The sequence below is a fragment of the Sorex araneus genome, chromosome 3, assembly GCF_027595985.1.
Source record: "Sorex araneus isolate mSorAra2 chromosome 3, mSorAra2.pri, whole genome shotgun sequence".
Taxonomy (NCBI): domain Eukaryota; kingdom Metazoa; phylum Chordata; class Mammalia; order Eulipotyphla; family Soricidae; genus Sorex; species Sorex araneus.
In genome coordinates, this window is record NC_073304.1 from 58,835,693 (window position 1) to 58,852,211 (window position 16,519).

General features: G+C 40.8%; 1 protein-coding gene across 3 annotated transcripts in view; it reads left to right on the forward strand.

Annotated features, from left to right (window-relative positions):
- The first annotated feature begins 4,053 nt into the window (after positions 1-4,053).
- SEC23A (SEC23 homolog A, COPII coat complex component) overlaps positions 4,054-16,519 on the forward strand; it is a 58,447-nt gene continuing 45,981 nt past the window's right edge. Inside the window, exons 1-5 of one of the 3 annotated variants that reach the window (XM_055133304.1) lie at positions 4,054-4,298; positions 10,876-11,117; positions 13,517-13,574; positions 14,065-14,151; positions 15,958-16,194. In XM_055133304.1, coding sequence (XP_054989279.1) covers positions 10,897-11,117; positions 13,517-13,574; positions 14,065-14,151; positions 15,958-16,194 — 603 coding nt within the window. In that variant the 5' untranslated portion in view covers positions 4,054-4,298; positions 10,876-10,896. Of the gene's footprint in view, positions 4,299-4,851; positions 5,008-10,875; positions 11,118-13,516; positions 13,575-14,064; positions 14,152-15,957; positions 16,195-16,519 lie in introns of those variants that run through there. The other 2 variants (XM_055133306.1, XM_055133303.1) reach the window with 2 other exon arrangements.

The following is a 16,519-nucleotide window of genomic DNA, read 5'->3' on the forward strand; positions in this document are numbered from 1 at the left end:
CGCGTGCAAGGCAAGAGCCCTACCCTCTATGCTAGCTCTCTAGCCCCCCTAATTGCCACGCTTTCTTAAATTCCCTCTGTCTCTGTCTCTGCCTCTCCTTCTCCCTCATCAGTCCTGGCGGGGCTCTGGGGATCATGGAGAGTGCCAGGGATCCAGCTCGGGTCCACCCGCGTTCAAGACAAGCGCCCTGCCCGCTGTACTATCACACTGCCCCCTTAAATGTTCTTTTTGTTCTTTTTGAGGAGCTCCGTGTGGTTCCCCAGGCACAGTCAGTAGCTACTCCAAAGCTCTGAACGCAGAGTTAACTCCTGAACACGACTGGCTCTTGGCCCTCCCCCCTCCCCCCCTCCCCCCCGCACGTTGTACTTTTGCATCTCCAGCAGTGCTCAGAGATCCCAGAGGTCCGCTCCTGGTGTTAATCAGCCAATAGGCCAACGGTTCCCAACGGCTCATTGCTAAAACCCAAAGATGTAGTTTTGCTCTGGCTCTCTGCTACCTGGAACCACCACTGCTACCTTGGAAAGTTTGGGGGTCTCCAGGCAACTGCCAGTGATGCTCAGATACCTCCAGGGCTACACCTATTCATCTATTCTCTCTCTCTCTCTCTCTCTCTCTCTCTCTCTCTTTCCCCCCCCCTTCACATCCACTTATCCTTTACAAGAATCAGACTAAATTATTACTAAGGTCTTAGATTTTAGAATTTTGTAACTTTTTGGTAATTTATAAGTTAGCCTTATTATTATAAGTTAGCCTTATTATTATATTCAGTGTTACTATATTGGTGTTTGTGCCACACCTTGCAATACTTAGGTTACTCCTGGTTCTGCACTCATTTGGCGGTGCAGGGGGGACCATAGGGATACTGGGAATTGAACCTTTTTGTAAGGCAATCGCTCCATCCGCTGTACTATCTCTCTGGCCTCTGTCACTGTCACTGTCATGCTGTTGCTCATCGATTTGCTCTAGCAGGCACCAGTAACGTCTCCATTGTGAGACTTGTTACTGTTTTTAGCATATCGAATATGCCACGGGTAGCTTGCACTCTGCCACGGGAGCGAGATATTCTTGGTAGCTTGCCAAGCTCTCCAAGAGGGCAGAGGAATCAAACCCGGGTCGACTGTGTGTAAGGCAAATGTCCTACCTGCTGTGCTATATATAGCTTCAGCCCCTCTCTGGCCACAATATGATTCTGTTGATATATGTGCCATCTAGGAAAGCAGACATATGTACATTTCAAGCACTGTATCACTGTCGTCCTGTTGTTCATTGATTTGCTTGAGCTGGCACCAGTAACATCTCCATTGTGAGATTTGTTGTTACTGTTTTTGGCATACCAAATACGCCACGGGTAGCTTGCCAGGCTCTGCAGTGCGGGTGGGATACACCCGGTAGCTTGCCGGGCTCTCCAAGAGGGACAGAGGAATTGAACCTGGGTCAAGTGTATGCAGATATGTACTATATGAATTTAATGCTGAAAAGTAAAGGAAAAAATTTAATATTTGTTCAGTATTCAAAGATAGTTGGCCAGTTCCTTATAATGTCACCATATAAACAAATAAAAGAAAATCCTATTTAAAGAGATCGAGAGAAAAAAAAATGCAATGAATTAAACTAAATGGAAAAAAGTAGAGTTAAATGCTCCATCTGGTGGTGATCATATGAAATTAAAATTAAATTAAAATAAAAATAAAATTAAAATTAAAAGTAAAAATAAATTACATGATCATTCTTCACGGGTGTAGTATTGAGTTTAGAAACATGGTGGCTTAGAAGAGGAAGGAAAATACTGGGCTGTTGCATATTAACTAGTATTTAAGGTAATTAATAACTAAAACTAAAATTAATGACAAAGTTATAGATTGTTTAGAATACTTACTCCACATACTCCTTGAAAAGGAAGTTCCAAGGTCAAATGAGTTTGGGGTAATTTCATTTAATTAAAAAAAAAGAGATTGGCCCATATTTGGCTGTGCTCAGAGCTTACCTCTGGCTCTGCACTCAGCACTCCTGGAAGGGTTCAGGGGACCATATGGAGTGTCAAGAAGGCACCCTGCCTGCTCTGCTATCTCTCCAGCCCTGGGGAATATTTTTAAGTTCTACTCATGTTTCTCATATGCATTCATCATGAATGTTAACCTAGTAAAATACTGGACAGATCAAGAGGCCTATATTACATAATTTGTTTCCCAACTTTGACCACAGACTCTCCTTTCCTAGTCTTACCATTTTTGTTGTTGTTGCCATGCCAACACTGAACCCAGGACCTCAGATATGCAAGGTGTGAACTCTGATACTGAGCTGCAAATCTGAGTCTTTCACTCTCTCTTTCTTTATTTTTGCTAAAGGCCACCCCCTATGGTGTTTAGGCACTTACGCAACCCAGGGTTGCCATCTGTAAAGCATGGGCTTCAGCTTTCTGATCCATCTATGGCCCCAGATTATGTCATATGTGTGTAAGTGTGTGTGTGTGTGTGTGTGTGTGTGTGTGTGTGTGTGTGTGTGTGTGTGTGTATTTTTGATTATTTGGGGGGTTACGCCCAGCAATATTGGTGCCTACTTCTGGCTCTATGCTTAGAGGCATGTGGTGGTAGGACCAAACCTGGACCTCCAGCATGCAATGCTATCTCTCTCCAGCCCCAGTATAAGACATATACCCTAACCACTATACACTGTACTCTGGCCCCAGGTTATATATTTTTAAGTCAATCTCAACATATAAGATGATAATTACAATCAACCTCACTGTCATCCATTCTTCATCGATTTGTTCGAGCGGGCACCAGTAATGTCTCTCAGTGTGAGACTTATTGTTACTGTTTTTGGCATATCCAATATGCCACGGGTAGCTTTGCCAGGCTCTGCTGTGCGGTCGCGATACTCTCGGTAGCTTGCCGGGCTCTCCGAGAGGGGCGGAGGAATCAACACGGGTCAGCTGCATGAAAGGCGAACGCCCTACTGCTGTGCTATCACTTCAGCCCAATAATTACAATAGTTTAACTTTTATAATCATTCATGAATATTGAAGAATAATCACTTTGCATCTGAACCTGCACACAGTACTATAAATGAAAGCAGATAATTGCTTCTTTTTGGGTAGAGGTGAGGCAAGATAGTTTTTATTGAAACTTCATTTTGCAAGATGTGAAGGGAGAGAAAGAGAGAAGTATGTGTTTAAAAGAGATCACAGGCTTCTTTAGAGTATATATAGACTAGCTAAGAATTAGACAAGCAAGTTTCCTGTACAAGAAACAACATGGGCCTGAAGAGTAAGCCAATTAATTGTTTACTGGTAATATTTAACAGACATCTTTCAGATTCACATGTTGGTCTTAAGTGTTTCAGTTCAGGAATGTCTTAGTTAAATTAGACAGAAAAGGTTGTATTTAGAGATTTTTTTTCCCTTTCTCTAATTTCTAGTTGATTTTTCTTTTTCAAGAGCTCAAGAAATTTTCCATATTTTATCTAATCTCTTTTGTCTCTAAACCACTTGACTTTTAGTAAACCAGATTTTCACTATAACCTATGTTCAATGCTAATTTTTATGTTTTAGCAATTTGATGAATAATTTATACAAATAAGAATTAAAAACTTAATGAAGTACTATAAAAATAGTAAAGGATAATGGAAAATAAATGTAAGCCTTGAAAAACTAGAATTTGGTAGTTTTCCATATTCTACAGAAATGCCTGTAGGGCAAAAGTTTGCAGGTATTTTCACCTCTGGAATTAATTCCATGAGCAACCCTTCCCTGAATGATGGGGTTCCTGAGATCTGCAAGCTTGAATGCCATGCCAGTTTTTCCACTATTCTCATTTTGCTCAGTTCCTTTCTTTGGAAAGGAGAAAACATCATCAAGATGAAAAGTCCCAGTGTGCGGGAGCAGCGTTGACTGTAGACAGGGTAGGAGGAAAGTGGTAAATTGACTAAGAGTAATTCAGTTGTTTAGTAAATTCTTCCAGATCGGTGGTTTTGATGATTTCCTTATGTTAAATCACCCCCATTGCAACTATATCTGGCACACAGTTGATATTCCGTTAAAATACTTCTTTTCAGTGACAAAGCGAACTTCTCACTTTGTAATTTTTCAAAGAAGACGAAATTCATGATTCTCGAATTCAACCGGGGTCCCAGAAGGATGGTCTAGAGGATCTTTCCATCTCTCCGGGGGAAGCTGAGGTGCCTGAGAACCGGTGACTGAAGTTTCTGTCAAGCGCGCAGCCCACGGGAAGCGATCCTCGGTGGCTCCGGTAGAAGGCAAAGGGCTCCCAGGAGCAGCGGTACTTTCGAGCTCTGCTCAGGTCGGCGTCCCGCCCTCATTCCCCTGTGGGTTTCCCTTCGGTTGTTCGGCTGGATTACGTCCTCCCGCTTCCTTTTCCCTCCTCCCTCTCTGGGCTCGCTCCGAGCGCTTGGTTACACCCAGGTTTCGCAGCCTCGAGGCCTTAGCCTCGAACCTGGTCGCCCCGTCCCCGAGATGTCCCCGCCCCTTCCCTCTAGCCCCGCCCCCGACGTCTGTTGGCCCCGCCCCGAGACTGGACTGTCCCCGCCTACTTGTCCCTCCCGCCCCCGGCCCCTTGACGTCTGATAGCCCCGCCCTCGGGTCAGCCCCGCCACCTTTCCTCTCCCGTTCCGCCCCTCCCTCCTCTGACATCTGTTGTCCCCGCCCCTAGGTCTGTCCCGCTTCCTTTCCCCTCCCGTCCCTCCCTCCCCTTGACATCTGGTAGCCCCGCCCCCAGGGCTGCCCCGTTTCCTTTCCCGTCCAGCCCCTCCCGCCCCTAGAAGTCTGGTAGCCCCGCCCCCAGGGTTGTCCCCGCCTTCTTTTCCCCCTCCAGCCCCACCCCTCCCGCCCCTTGACGTGGCAGAGGCGGACCAGCCATGTTGGCCACGACTAGGTCTGCGCGGAGGCCGGGGGCGGGGCGGGGCCGGTCCTGATTGCGGTGCCACGGCGGCTACAGTTCGGCCGGGAGGACTGATTTTGCTGCTGGCGTGGATCTAATAGGGGGCTCTGTGGTAAGGACCGATTTGGGGGGCCGCCGCCTCTAGGCTCCGGTGAGAGGGGGTGAGGGTGGTCTTCGGGCGCTCAGCGGGGGAGGGGCGGCGGTCCGGCGGCGGGCGGGAGGGCGGGCTGGGGTCTCCGGACGGTGTTCACCTTACCCTGGTTGGGCATCCGCGGCACTGGGATGCTCCGAGAGCTGAGCAGCCCTGGGCGCTGGTGACCGTACTGCCGTCCCTCACTCTTCACCCGGCTTGTTTCATTCTCCAAGGGCCTGGGTGGGTGCCCGGGTGGGTGGGGTCCCTGTCTACTCACGCAGCTCCCCGGATCGGGTGGAAGAAAGGAGACCGGTGAAAAACGGGCATCTAGTTTAGCGCCCTACCCCCGCCTGCGGGGTGACTGTCACCCCAGCCATCGCCACTCACCGGCACAGGGACGTCTTGGTTGATTCCTTTGCTCGCTCCCGGTGTCCTAGACTTTGAACCAAAGCGACTTCGTCACCTGTAGTTCGGCCTTGGGAGTTAAAGGGGGCAAAGAGAAGAGTGCCGGTAAAGATAACGCCCTGGGCCTTGATTGCATAGAATTCAGTTTTCTAATTAGACCTGTTGTATTTCCTGTCGGCCCTAGTGTTTCCCGCCTTGCGTGGGAAAAGAAGTGGCAGTGACTCCCTGTAATAGCTGGGAATGTGTATGTTGAATTCATGTTTTCACACCAGCTTACATGACTTCCAGTCCCCAAGCCGTAAATAACTAGCCAGTGTAACTGCTTAAGATTTAAATATAAATGCATGTACCCATTTATATGTCTTTGCTTTTCCCCATATCTAGTCTAGTATCAATTTTGAAAGTCCAGCCATTTATTTCCAAGTGACTCGGGATTTGAGAAAAGGGACATTGTAATTTTTAGAGCAGACCCTTCAGGTTGCAGATGAAAAATGGAAGATAGAGAGGTTAAATTATTTCTCCAAAGTCATAAAGCTTGTCATTGGAAGTAATTGAAGACACATTGTAGACAAATTCATTGAGGATTTTACTACCAAGAATTGGGAGTGGCACATTGAATTGGTTGTTAAACATCTGATAGAAAGTTCTGTTGAATGAACTTTTGTTCATAGGAACTCAAAATTTGCTTGCAATGTAGGATGGGATTCATTTAATTATCTCCAAAAAGTTTAAAATCAGAATATAGAAAAACTATATGATAGTCTTTTAAAGTGCTATGGGTATATATTGGACAGGCTGGTTAAAGTGACTATTTTGCTCCTGGCTTTTTAGTTATATAATGAGAAATCATTCAGTTAAGTCTACTAGTAGGTCCTAATGGGAGAAAAAGACATTTCTTTAGAATGGTTTTGTATCTCATTAAAAATATATGTGTAATGACTATTAAATCTGCATCCCAATATGGTGTCTGAATCAGATTTAGTTTTATGTCTTTTTTCAAACATAATATTGGGAGAAAGACTACTTGTTAAATAATTGTATAAAATGCTAATTTGTAGAAGAACTTTTTATTTCATTCGTAACCCCCCCTCGATTTTGGGCCACACCTGATGGTGCTCAGCGGTTATTCCTGTCTCTGAACTCAGGGATCACTCCTGGTGGGAGCTGGGGCACCATATTGGGTGCTGGAGATTGAACCTGGGAGAGCAGTGTGCACGGCAAGCACCCTCCCTGTGTACTATCTCTCCAGCTCTAGAATTAGTGATTCTTAAGATTGGGAAAATCCTTCCTAGGAAAGTGGATAGACACTGGGGAATTATTAAATGTGGCTATGTAAGGGAACTGGTTAAGAAACTAGGAGGGCCCGAGCCATAGTGTAGTGGGTAGGGCATTTGCCTTGAACGTGGCTGATCCAGGTTTGATCATCAGCGTCACCAGGTGACCCAGAAAAACAAAGAAAGAAGAAAGGGACATTCCCTCACCCCCCCTTTTTTTTTTTAATTGAATGACCATGAGATACACAGTTACAAAGTTATTCATGATTAGGTTTCAGTGGTACAGTGTTCCAACACCTTCACCAGAATATATTTCCCACCATCAATGTCCCTAGTTTTCCTCCTTACTCCCCCTACCCCAAGTGCATCCTCTATAGCACCCACCCACCCACCCACCCACCCACCTCTTTTTGTGGTTTGTAATACAGCTACTGAAAGGTTATCATGTGTATCACTTTACCTCCTTTTAGCACTGAGTTCTTGGCCAGAGTGATCACTTCCAACTATTACTATCATAGTGGTCCCTTCTCTGTCATGTTACGCCCTCCCCCCACTTGCCTCCCCTCTGCCCTACACTAGTGGCAAGCTTCCAGCCATGGACCAATCCTCTTGGCCCTCGTTTCTACTGCCTTTGGGTATTAGTCTCATATTATGCTTTTTTTTTTTTGATATCCCGCAAATGAGTGTAGGACATTTTCAAAACAGCTAGAAAACGAGAATTTAAGGAATGTTATGTGATTTAGTGAGCAGATACGATCTTTTGATCTTGCAGTGAGGTTGAAAGGACAAAGCAGGGAAGAGGAGGGGAGTTGTGCTTAAATAACACTCAAGTGATATTTCATTTATATTTTAAGGGGTGTGTGTGTGTGTGTGTGTGTGTGTGTGTGTGTGTGTGTGTGTGTGTGTGTGTGTTGTTACCCTGCTTGGTTACATGTGGAAACTTAAACTTGGGCATTGCCTGTAATGTACTTTATGTGTCACAGAGATCTTTTCTCTACTAGAGTCTCTGATTAACCCTTGATGTCCCAACATGGAGAGACTCAGGACCCTTTCATACTTACTTTTTTGGGGGCACACCCTGTAAATTCAGGGGGGACCAGGAAAGGTGACCACGAAGGAGCATAGTGCCAGGGATCGAACAAGCAAAAGATGTACATTATGACTTTGAGTTATCTCTCTGGTCCCCTTTTTATACCATGAAACATTATTGAGGACTAAAAAAAAAAAAATCTGATTTAATAGAAGAAAGGCTGATTTTCATATCTGCTTTGGCATTCAGTCCCGTGATACATTGTTTTGGTTGAATTGTATAAAGGAAATCTAAACTAAGTTGGGAAAAGCAGGAATATATATATGTGTATATGTATATACATACACACACACACATATATATATACATATATATATATATTTGACCACACTTGGACAATTTTCAGGGCTCTCTCCACATAGGAATTACTCCTGGCGATGCTTGTGGGGATTGATACAGGATGCCAGGGATTGAATCTTGGTCGACCACATGCAAGGCAAACAACTGCCCTACCGCTGTACTATCTCTTCAGCCCCAAGCAGAAATATTTCATTCGCTTTTTCTGTTAATTGTGTCTATTATTTTTTGGCACCACATTATGACTGAACAGTAAGAACGTTGCAGTGTGGAGTCTGAAACTTTTGAAATAAACTGTTTTTGAAGGGAGACTTGGGACATTGGCACTGCTCAGAGCCCACTGCCGGTTGTGCTGAGGGACTGTGTGGGGCCAGGAATTAAATCTGAGGCTTCTGCATGCAAAACCTTTGCTTCAAGCCTTTTAGCCATCTGCCTGGCACCTAAAGGAGCTCTATTACATTTTGTACTCTGTTACCCATTTGGCTGCCCTGCACTTTGAGTGGACCATTTCCCCATTCATAATTTTGTAACATTATGAACTGATCATCTGGGAGATAATGCCCACTAAATAATTCTCTTTCATATTTTGACATTTTTTTTATTACACAATAAAGTAGTTACCCTCATTATTCTCCAAGAATACATCACTAGTATTTAGATACTTGGGATACATTTTATAAAAAAGGTTTGAAGTCAACCTGTCACTAGAAAATAATTAACGCTACTTATTGCCAATACAAGATTTTAAACTTTGAAGCAAATATTAAAATTGTAGAAAACTTGTCTATTATTGTGGCTTTTTTAACCTTTTAGTTATTTGACATAGATTTTTAAGCTACATATTTATAAACTGTATTTGAAAAGACTATTTGAGAGGCCAGAGCCATAGTACAGTGGGTGTGGTGCTTGCCTTGCATGTGGCCAACCTAGGTTCAATCCCTGGCAATCCATATGGTTCCCTGAAAGCTTGTATCAAAAAAAGGTTAAAATGATATATTAATTTTATGGGACACTTATTATCAAGCATTTAATTTCATTGTGTCACATTTGCCTTGTATTTGTACAATAAAAATGATTTATTTAAAGCAGAAGTACCCATACAGCTAGAGCGCTAGTATACAGCAGGTAAGGTGGGTTGCCTTACATGGGACCTACCTGGGCTCAATCTTGGACAGCCCATATAGTTCTTTGAGACTGCCAGGCATGCTCCTTGAGCACAGAGCCAGAAGCAAGCCCTGAGCACTGCCAGGTGTGGCAAAACAGAAAAGGAAAAAGCAGAAGTATCCAGTCTTAGGACGAATCTCTGTTATGCATCCTTAAATTTTCTCCTCTAGCAAGTTTTGTGGAAGCTTGGCATTTCGTGGATAGGAATCTAGACAAATTTTAGAATTTCCTATTTTTTATACTGTGTTTATTAGAATACTATAACCTGAGGGATGGTCTGAAAAGTAGGACTTGGATTCCCCCTTTTGCCCTTCTTTCCTGTACACCTTTATTTATTTATTTATTTATTTATTTATTTGCTTTTTTTGGTCACACCCAGCGATGCTCAGGGGTCACTCCTGGCTCTGCACTCAGGAATTAGCCCTGGCCGTGCTCAGGGGACCATATGGGATGCTGGGAATTGAACCTGGGTTGGCGTGCAAGGCAAACGCCCTATGCGCTGTGCGTATCACTCCAGCCCTCTTGTACACCTTTAAATAAAGGATATTTACTATTTTTGGTGTCAGGGTCAAACCCAGGGTCTTACACATGTGAAGCTTGGGCACTTGCCTATTTTTTAAAATTATAGTTTGGTAATGTAGTGAGAGTGAATGTAGTGATAATTGTGTAAATATTTATTGATTCCTATAAAAAGTTACTGTATCTCAACACTGCCAAAGTGCTCAAGGGACATTATAGTGTGTTAATAAGAGATTGAGTATAAAAATCCATACCACTGTCCTTATATTTAGTCAACCTTCTCATTTACTCCCACACCCTCCCCCAAGTCTGGGAAATCTGTTTTGTAATTCAAGGCCAAGGGTTTGTGTATTCTTTTGTTTTGTTTCTCTGTATATGAGTGAGCTCAACTGGTATTTGTCCTTTTCACTTAACATGTTATAATTAAGATCTATGCAAGTTGCAGTAAAATGTAAGATGTCATTTTTTTTCTTGCAGCTGCGTAGTATTCCAGCTTTATTATCCTTTCATCTGTCATTGCACATTTGACTTGTTTCCATCTCCTGGCTATTGCATTTAGTGCTTCCATGAACATAAGGACTCATATATCTTTTCATGGTTTTGTGTTTGGAGGGAGATGCTAAGAAGTTGGATATGTGCTTTTCTTTTTTTTTTCGCTTTTTTTGGGTCACACCCAGCGATGCTCAGGGGTTACTCCTGGCTTTGCACTCAGGAATTACTCCTGGCGTGCTTGGGGGACCATATGGGATGCCGGGGATCGAACCCGGGTCGGCCGAGTGCAAGGCAAACGCCCTACCCACTGTGCTATGCTCCGGCCCCCGGATATGTGCTATTTATTACTTTTTACTATAGTTTTTTCAAAAGTTAATAAAAAAGGGTAAAATAATTTTTATTAGGTCTAGTGGGCATTGGGCTCTGTAGAGTCTTTGGTTTGGTACAAATGGGGGCTTATTGTTGTTTGCTTATTTTTTCTGAGATAACTGTTTTCATTTGGTCATAGTTTCTCAAGGGTTCATATTACTGAATATTGGAAATCACATACTTTAACTTTTCTTTGGTAATTCCTGGATTCTTAAATATTCTTTACTTTGGTTACAGAGATAAGAAGCAAGTTCTACAATGACAACCTATTTGGAATTCATCCAACAAAATGAAGATCGAGATGGGGTCCGATTTAGTTGGAATGTGTGGCCTTCAAGTCGACTGGAAGCAACAAGAATGGTGGTTCCAGTCGCATCCCTCTTTACACCTCTGAAGGAGAGGCCTGATTTACCACCTATTCAGTATGAACCTGTGCTGTGCAGTAGGACCACTTGCCGTGCAGTTTTGAATCCTTTATGGTAATTAAAATCTATGGAAAAAAAAACACAATAATATGACTGAAGATGTTTCTTGCTTATTTGTTTGAAATATGTATTTTTTATTCTTATGTTTATGGTTATTGGTTAGGATAGATAAATCCAAACAACTACACATTTTAGCTTCACTTCAGTTGTAGTGTATTAATAAGAGATTGAGTGTAAAAATCCATACCACAGCCAATCAGTATTCCCTAGATACGGTGTTGTCCTATTTTGTGCACTGGAAAAGTCATAATTAATGCTAAAATAATTTTAAAATGTTAGTTTCTCACTGCATGAACCAAAATCTCAGAATTTTTTTTTTTTTTGGTTTTTATTACTTTTTTTGTTACACCCAGCAGTGCTCAGGGCTTTCTCCTGACTCTGTGCTCAGAAATCACTGCTGGTGGGGCGCCAGGAATCATTTAGGTACCAGGGATCCAAACCCTAGTTCTTTACATGCAAGGCAAGTATACTTTCTCCAGCTCCTATAATAATAATTTTTTTTTTGACATTTTTTGGTTGACACTCGGGTTACTCCTGGCTCTGCACTCAGGAATTTTACTCTTGCAGTGCTCAGGAGATCATATGGGATGCTGGGGATTGAACATGGCTGTGTGCAAAGTAACTGCCCAACTTGCTATATTATTGCTCCAGGCTCAGAAATAATTTTTTTAATTCTTTTTTCTTTTCTCCTCTCATAGGTCTGAATGATTTTACCTCTAGAGTAGAGCATTATTGATTTTGTCTGATACAAAATATCTGTTAGTATGTCTTATTTCAAATCATATCATATTTTTCTGGACATTTTCATTAACCTCCTAACTGGTCTTTTTGTCAGCCAGATGCTAGCATTTTCCAAATGGATATCAGATGTTAAAAATCCTCTTAGAGTGGATTTTTTAACCTGGGAAATAAGTTTAAGCACTTAACTAAGTTTAACCACAGGTGACGTGTGGTGTTTTCCCAGCACCACATATGGTCTCCTAAGCATGACCAGGAGAAGCCTATGATATCACTGAGTGTAGTCCAAAAATCAAAAAGAAAAAATAAGAAATCCTTCAATAATCAATACCCCTTACTAAGACGTTTGAACAGCCCTTCATGATCTGCTTCCTATACTCCTGCCTCATCTGATACTCATTTCTTTTTTCTCACCATCATTGTACCTTGCTCTCTGTTCCTTAAATATACCAGCTATTACTGTTTTGGAACTTATGGAATAAGTTATATTGGATTGTTCTGCCCCCAGATTTTCTTATTACTGAATCTCCCTTAGATAATATTTTAATTGTATGGTCTCTGTTTTTGCATATACTTGTTTATTGTCTGCCTCTTTTTTTGTTTGTTTATTATGTTAAGGTTTTTTTTTTTTTTGGAGGGGGGGGCCACATCTGATGATGCTCAGGGATTACTCCTGGCTCTGTGCTCAGGAATCATTCCTGATAGTGCTTAGGGAAACATATGGGATTGCCAGTCATTGAACCCAGGTTGGCTATGTATAAGGCAAACAAGTGCCTTACCCACTGTGCTACCACTCCAGACCTACATTTCTTATAGAGAACTTTCTATGAGAGCAGGAACCTCTTCTCTCATTTACTGCCATATCACCAGCACCTAGAGTAAGACTAGTACATATTAGATGCCCAATAAATATAATTTTGGATTGAATAAATATTTTTAGATATCAGTAAAAATATAGCCTGGCAAGCTACTGAGAGTATTTCGCCCGCATGGCAGAGCCTGGCAAGCTACCCGTGGCATATTTGATATGCCAAAAACAGTAACAACAAGTCTCACTTGGAGATGTTACTGGTGCCCACCCAAGCAAATTGATGAACAATGGGATGACAGTGATACAGTGATACAGTGATGAGTAAAAAGCTACTTAAGTCATTTGAAGAATAAATAATATCTTTTTTTTGGATATTTGCTCATGTTAAAAATAATTAAATATTTATTAACTTGCATTTTTTTTGTTTGTTTTTTTTAAAGTTAAAAGTTCCTTAACTTTTTATTCTTGATACCACTACCACAATTTTAGGGTAATTTTTAACTTAGGTATTGTAAAATCATAAATTATAAGGATGGAAGATATGGCTCAGTAGTACAGTACTTGCCTTAAATAGATGATACTAGGTTCAATCTCTGATACAGTGAAAAAGTACAAATAATATGTTGGTCAATATCTGAAAATGGTTCCTAAAGATTACTTATGAGGTATTCTAATTTATAACAGTATTAATATTTTAGTTTTACAGCATTACTGCAGTATACCTGCTAAAGATTGACTATCATTTTTAGTATATTCATGTTTTTGAAGCTAATTAATTTTATTGAGATTAGGATCCTTGTTTAATTGAACTAAACTGTGGACTATTGTATCTTTTTTTAAACAGTCAAGTGGATTATCGAGCAAAACTGTGGGCTTGCAACTTCTGTTATCAGAGGAATCAGGTAAGAAACCTATCATAGATGCTAATGCGTAAAAATATACAGAGAAAAATTTTTTTTAAATTTAAAAATTTTATTGATATGTTTTGATTTTTGGGCCATACCTGGTGATGCTCAGGAGTTACTCCTGGCTGTGTGCTCAGGAATTACAATTGGTGGTGAAGGGGACCATGTGGGATGCCGGGAATGGAACCTGGGTTGTTTGTATGCAAATCAAATGCCCCACCTGCTATACTATTGCTCGTTCAAAAAAGTTTATTAATTTTTTAATTTAGTCACTATGAAATTACAAAGTTACTCATTATAGGATTTCAGGCATGCGATTTTTTCAACACCAAGAGTTACTTATTTTTAAAGGTAAAATAACTTCGTATGATAAACTGTTTTCAATGTTTACATGATCATTATATAATTATTTTTAGTTTAAAATATAATTACTTCTTTGAGTAGATAATTTGTTTAAACTTTTTGTTTTTTTTTTTTCTGTCTGTAGTTTCCACCTACTTATGCTGGCATATCTGAACTGAATCAACCTGCTGAACTTTTACCTCAGTTCTCTAGCATTGAATATGTAGTTCTGGTAAGCACATAGGAGCTACCTAATCATTTACCAAAAAAAAAAAAAAAGAATAATTTAGAATAATTTAGTTCATACTAAAATAATTGTTGCATTGAGGTGGCATCATTTTTATTTTCACAATGAATGGGTATTTTGTTGTTATTGTCTTATTTTTTTTTTGCTTTTTGATTTTGGCCATACCCAGCTGTACTTGGGGTTTATTCTTGGCTGTGGTGAGCTGAGGAGACCATCTGGGGTGCCAGAGATCAAATGTCTTACCCACTGTACTGTTGCTCTGGCTTCTGAATGGGAATTTTAAAGGAAAGAATGGGCAAGGCCAGTTGAAACAAGGTAGTCTGTGTGTTGTAGTTATTTGCTGTAGGACCAGGTATTGAATGTAATGGTGTGATTTGCAGTCACACAGTGCCCGCCTGACCCACAATTTTCCTTGGTATGTCTGCAGTTAGCCATGGTCCAAGATGTTATGTATATATATATATATATTTATATTTTGAGAGAGACTACATTACAGTAGTCTTTCATTACAGTACATGTTATAATCCATTTTAAGAATAATTAGATCTCTTACTGATCTCAAATTTCTAAATAAAACTTTATTGTTGATAAGTATATGTAGGAAAAAAAAGAACATGCTTTTGTTACGATGTTGATGAGAAAAACAATTTTGGTAGTTTACATTCAGCCTGCTTTTATTGGACCTTATTTTGCCTAAAGTTTCAGTTTTCAGAAATCTATCAGTGATCTTAGTTAAATGAACTTATTAAATAGAATTTAGTGATATCTCCAGTTTCAGATACCCACTGAGGATCCTCTGCCTCCTGGATCAGGGGGATATTCTACTGGCTAACTGAATAAACAAAAACTTATCAGTCTTGTTTTGGAGTTAGAAAGTTGTCCACAGATATTTAGTATGTCCTAGAGCCTAATGATTTTTCTCTGAATCTGATTTTTGATACTATTTTGCATTGGTTGTTAAGAGAATGATTTTTCTTCCCTTTCTTTTTCTTTTTTTTTCTTTTTCTTCCCCCCTACATGGGGTAGGGAGGGGCAGAGTGCGGAGGAGGAGGAAAAAGCTAATTTTTAGGGTTTTTTTTTTTTTTTTTGGTCACATCTGTTGTGGATTGCTTCCAGTGGTGGTCAGGGGACCATGTGGTGTCTGGGAGCAAACCAGGGTTTCCTGCATGTAAAGCATGTACTCTGATGTGCTATTTCTCTGGTCCTCTCCATCCCTTCCTCCTCCCCCTCCCCTTCCTCTACACTCATCCCTTTCCCATATGCAGTGCTGAAATTGATCCCAGGTTGACAGTATGCAAGGCAAGTGCCCTACTCACTGTAATAGCTTCTCTACAACCCTGAACTTGATTCTTCATTTTATCATGTTTTTGGATTTTCTTCCATGCTTATATAACTTCCTGCATTTCTCAGATTTATTCGGATTCCCTTGAATGAATGAGCAATAAATTAATTCTACACCCATTCTTCTTTTTTTTGTGTTTTTTTTTTGGCCACACCCGGTGATGTTCGGGGGTTACTTCTGGCACTGCACTCAAGAAGTACTCCTGGCAGTGCTTGGGGAACTATGGGATGCCAGGGATTGAACCTGGGTTGGCTGCATGTAAGGCAAACACACCTTACCTGCTGTACTATGGCTCCAGCCCCCCATTGTTCTTAAATATTGCACTGGTGTAATTCTTTTATTTTTAAAAATTATTTAAATAATTTAGAGTTAGTTAACGCATAACATTAGCTTCAGGAGTATGTTAACACCTTAAAATATTTTTTTCTTATTACAAATGTTTTATAAAGCGTGGTCCTCAGATGCCCTTGATATTCCTCTACGTGGTTGATACTTGCATGGAAGATGAAGATTTGCAAGCACTGAAAGAATCTATGCAGATGTCCTTAAGTCTTTTACCACCAACAGCTTTGGTTGGACTTATCACTTTTGGGAGAATGGTGCAGGTTCATGAGCTGGGATGTGAGGGCATTTCAAAAAGCTATGTCTTCAGAGGAACAAAAGATCTGACGGCCAAACAACTGCAGGTAAATAAAAAGAATGATGTTTTAAACTGTCAGTGTCACTATTGTAATACATGCTTTCTGGATATAAATTTCTAAAAAATTATTAAGTGTGACTAATATTAATAATTACTAAGTGTGACTAAGTATATCATAAAGTTTTTTTTTTATTGAAGCAAGGTAGTTTTTTTTTTTTAATTGAAACTTACGAAAGATGTTCGAGGAAGGAGGGAAGAAGAGAACAAGAAATAATAGGTTAACAGGCATCAGGGCTTCAGTTATACCAGTGAAATGAGTGGGGAGTTTAGCCATATACCTAAAACACAGACTCAACAGACCTGAAAACATG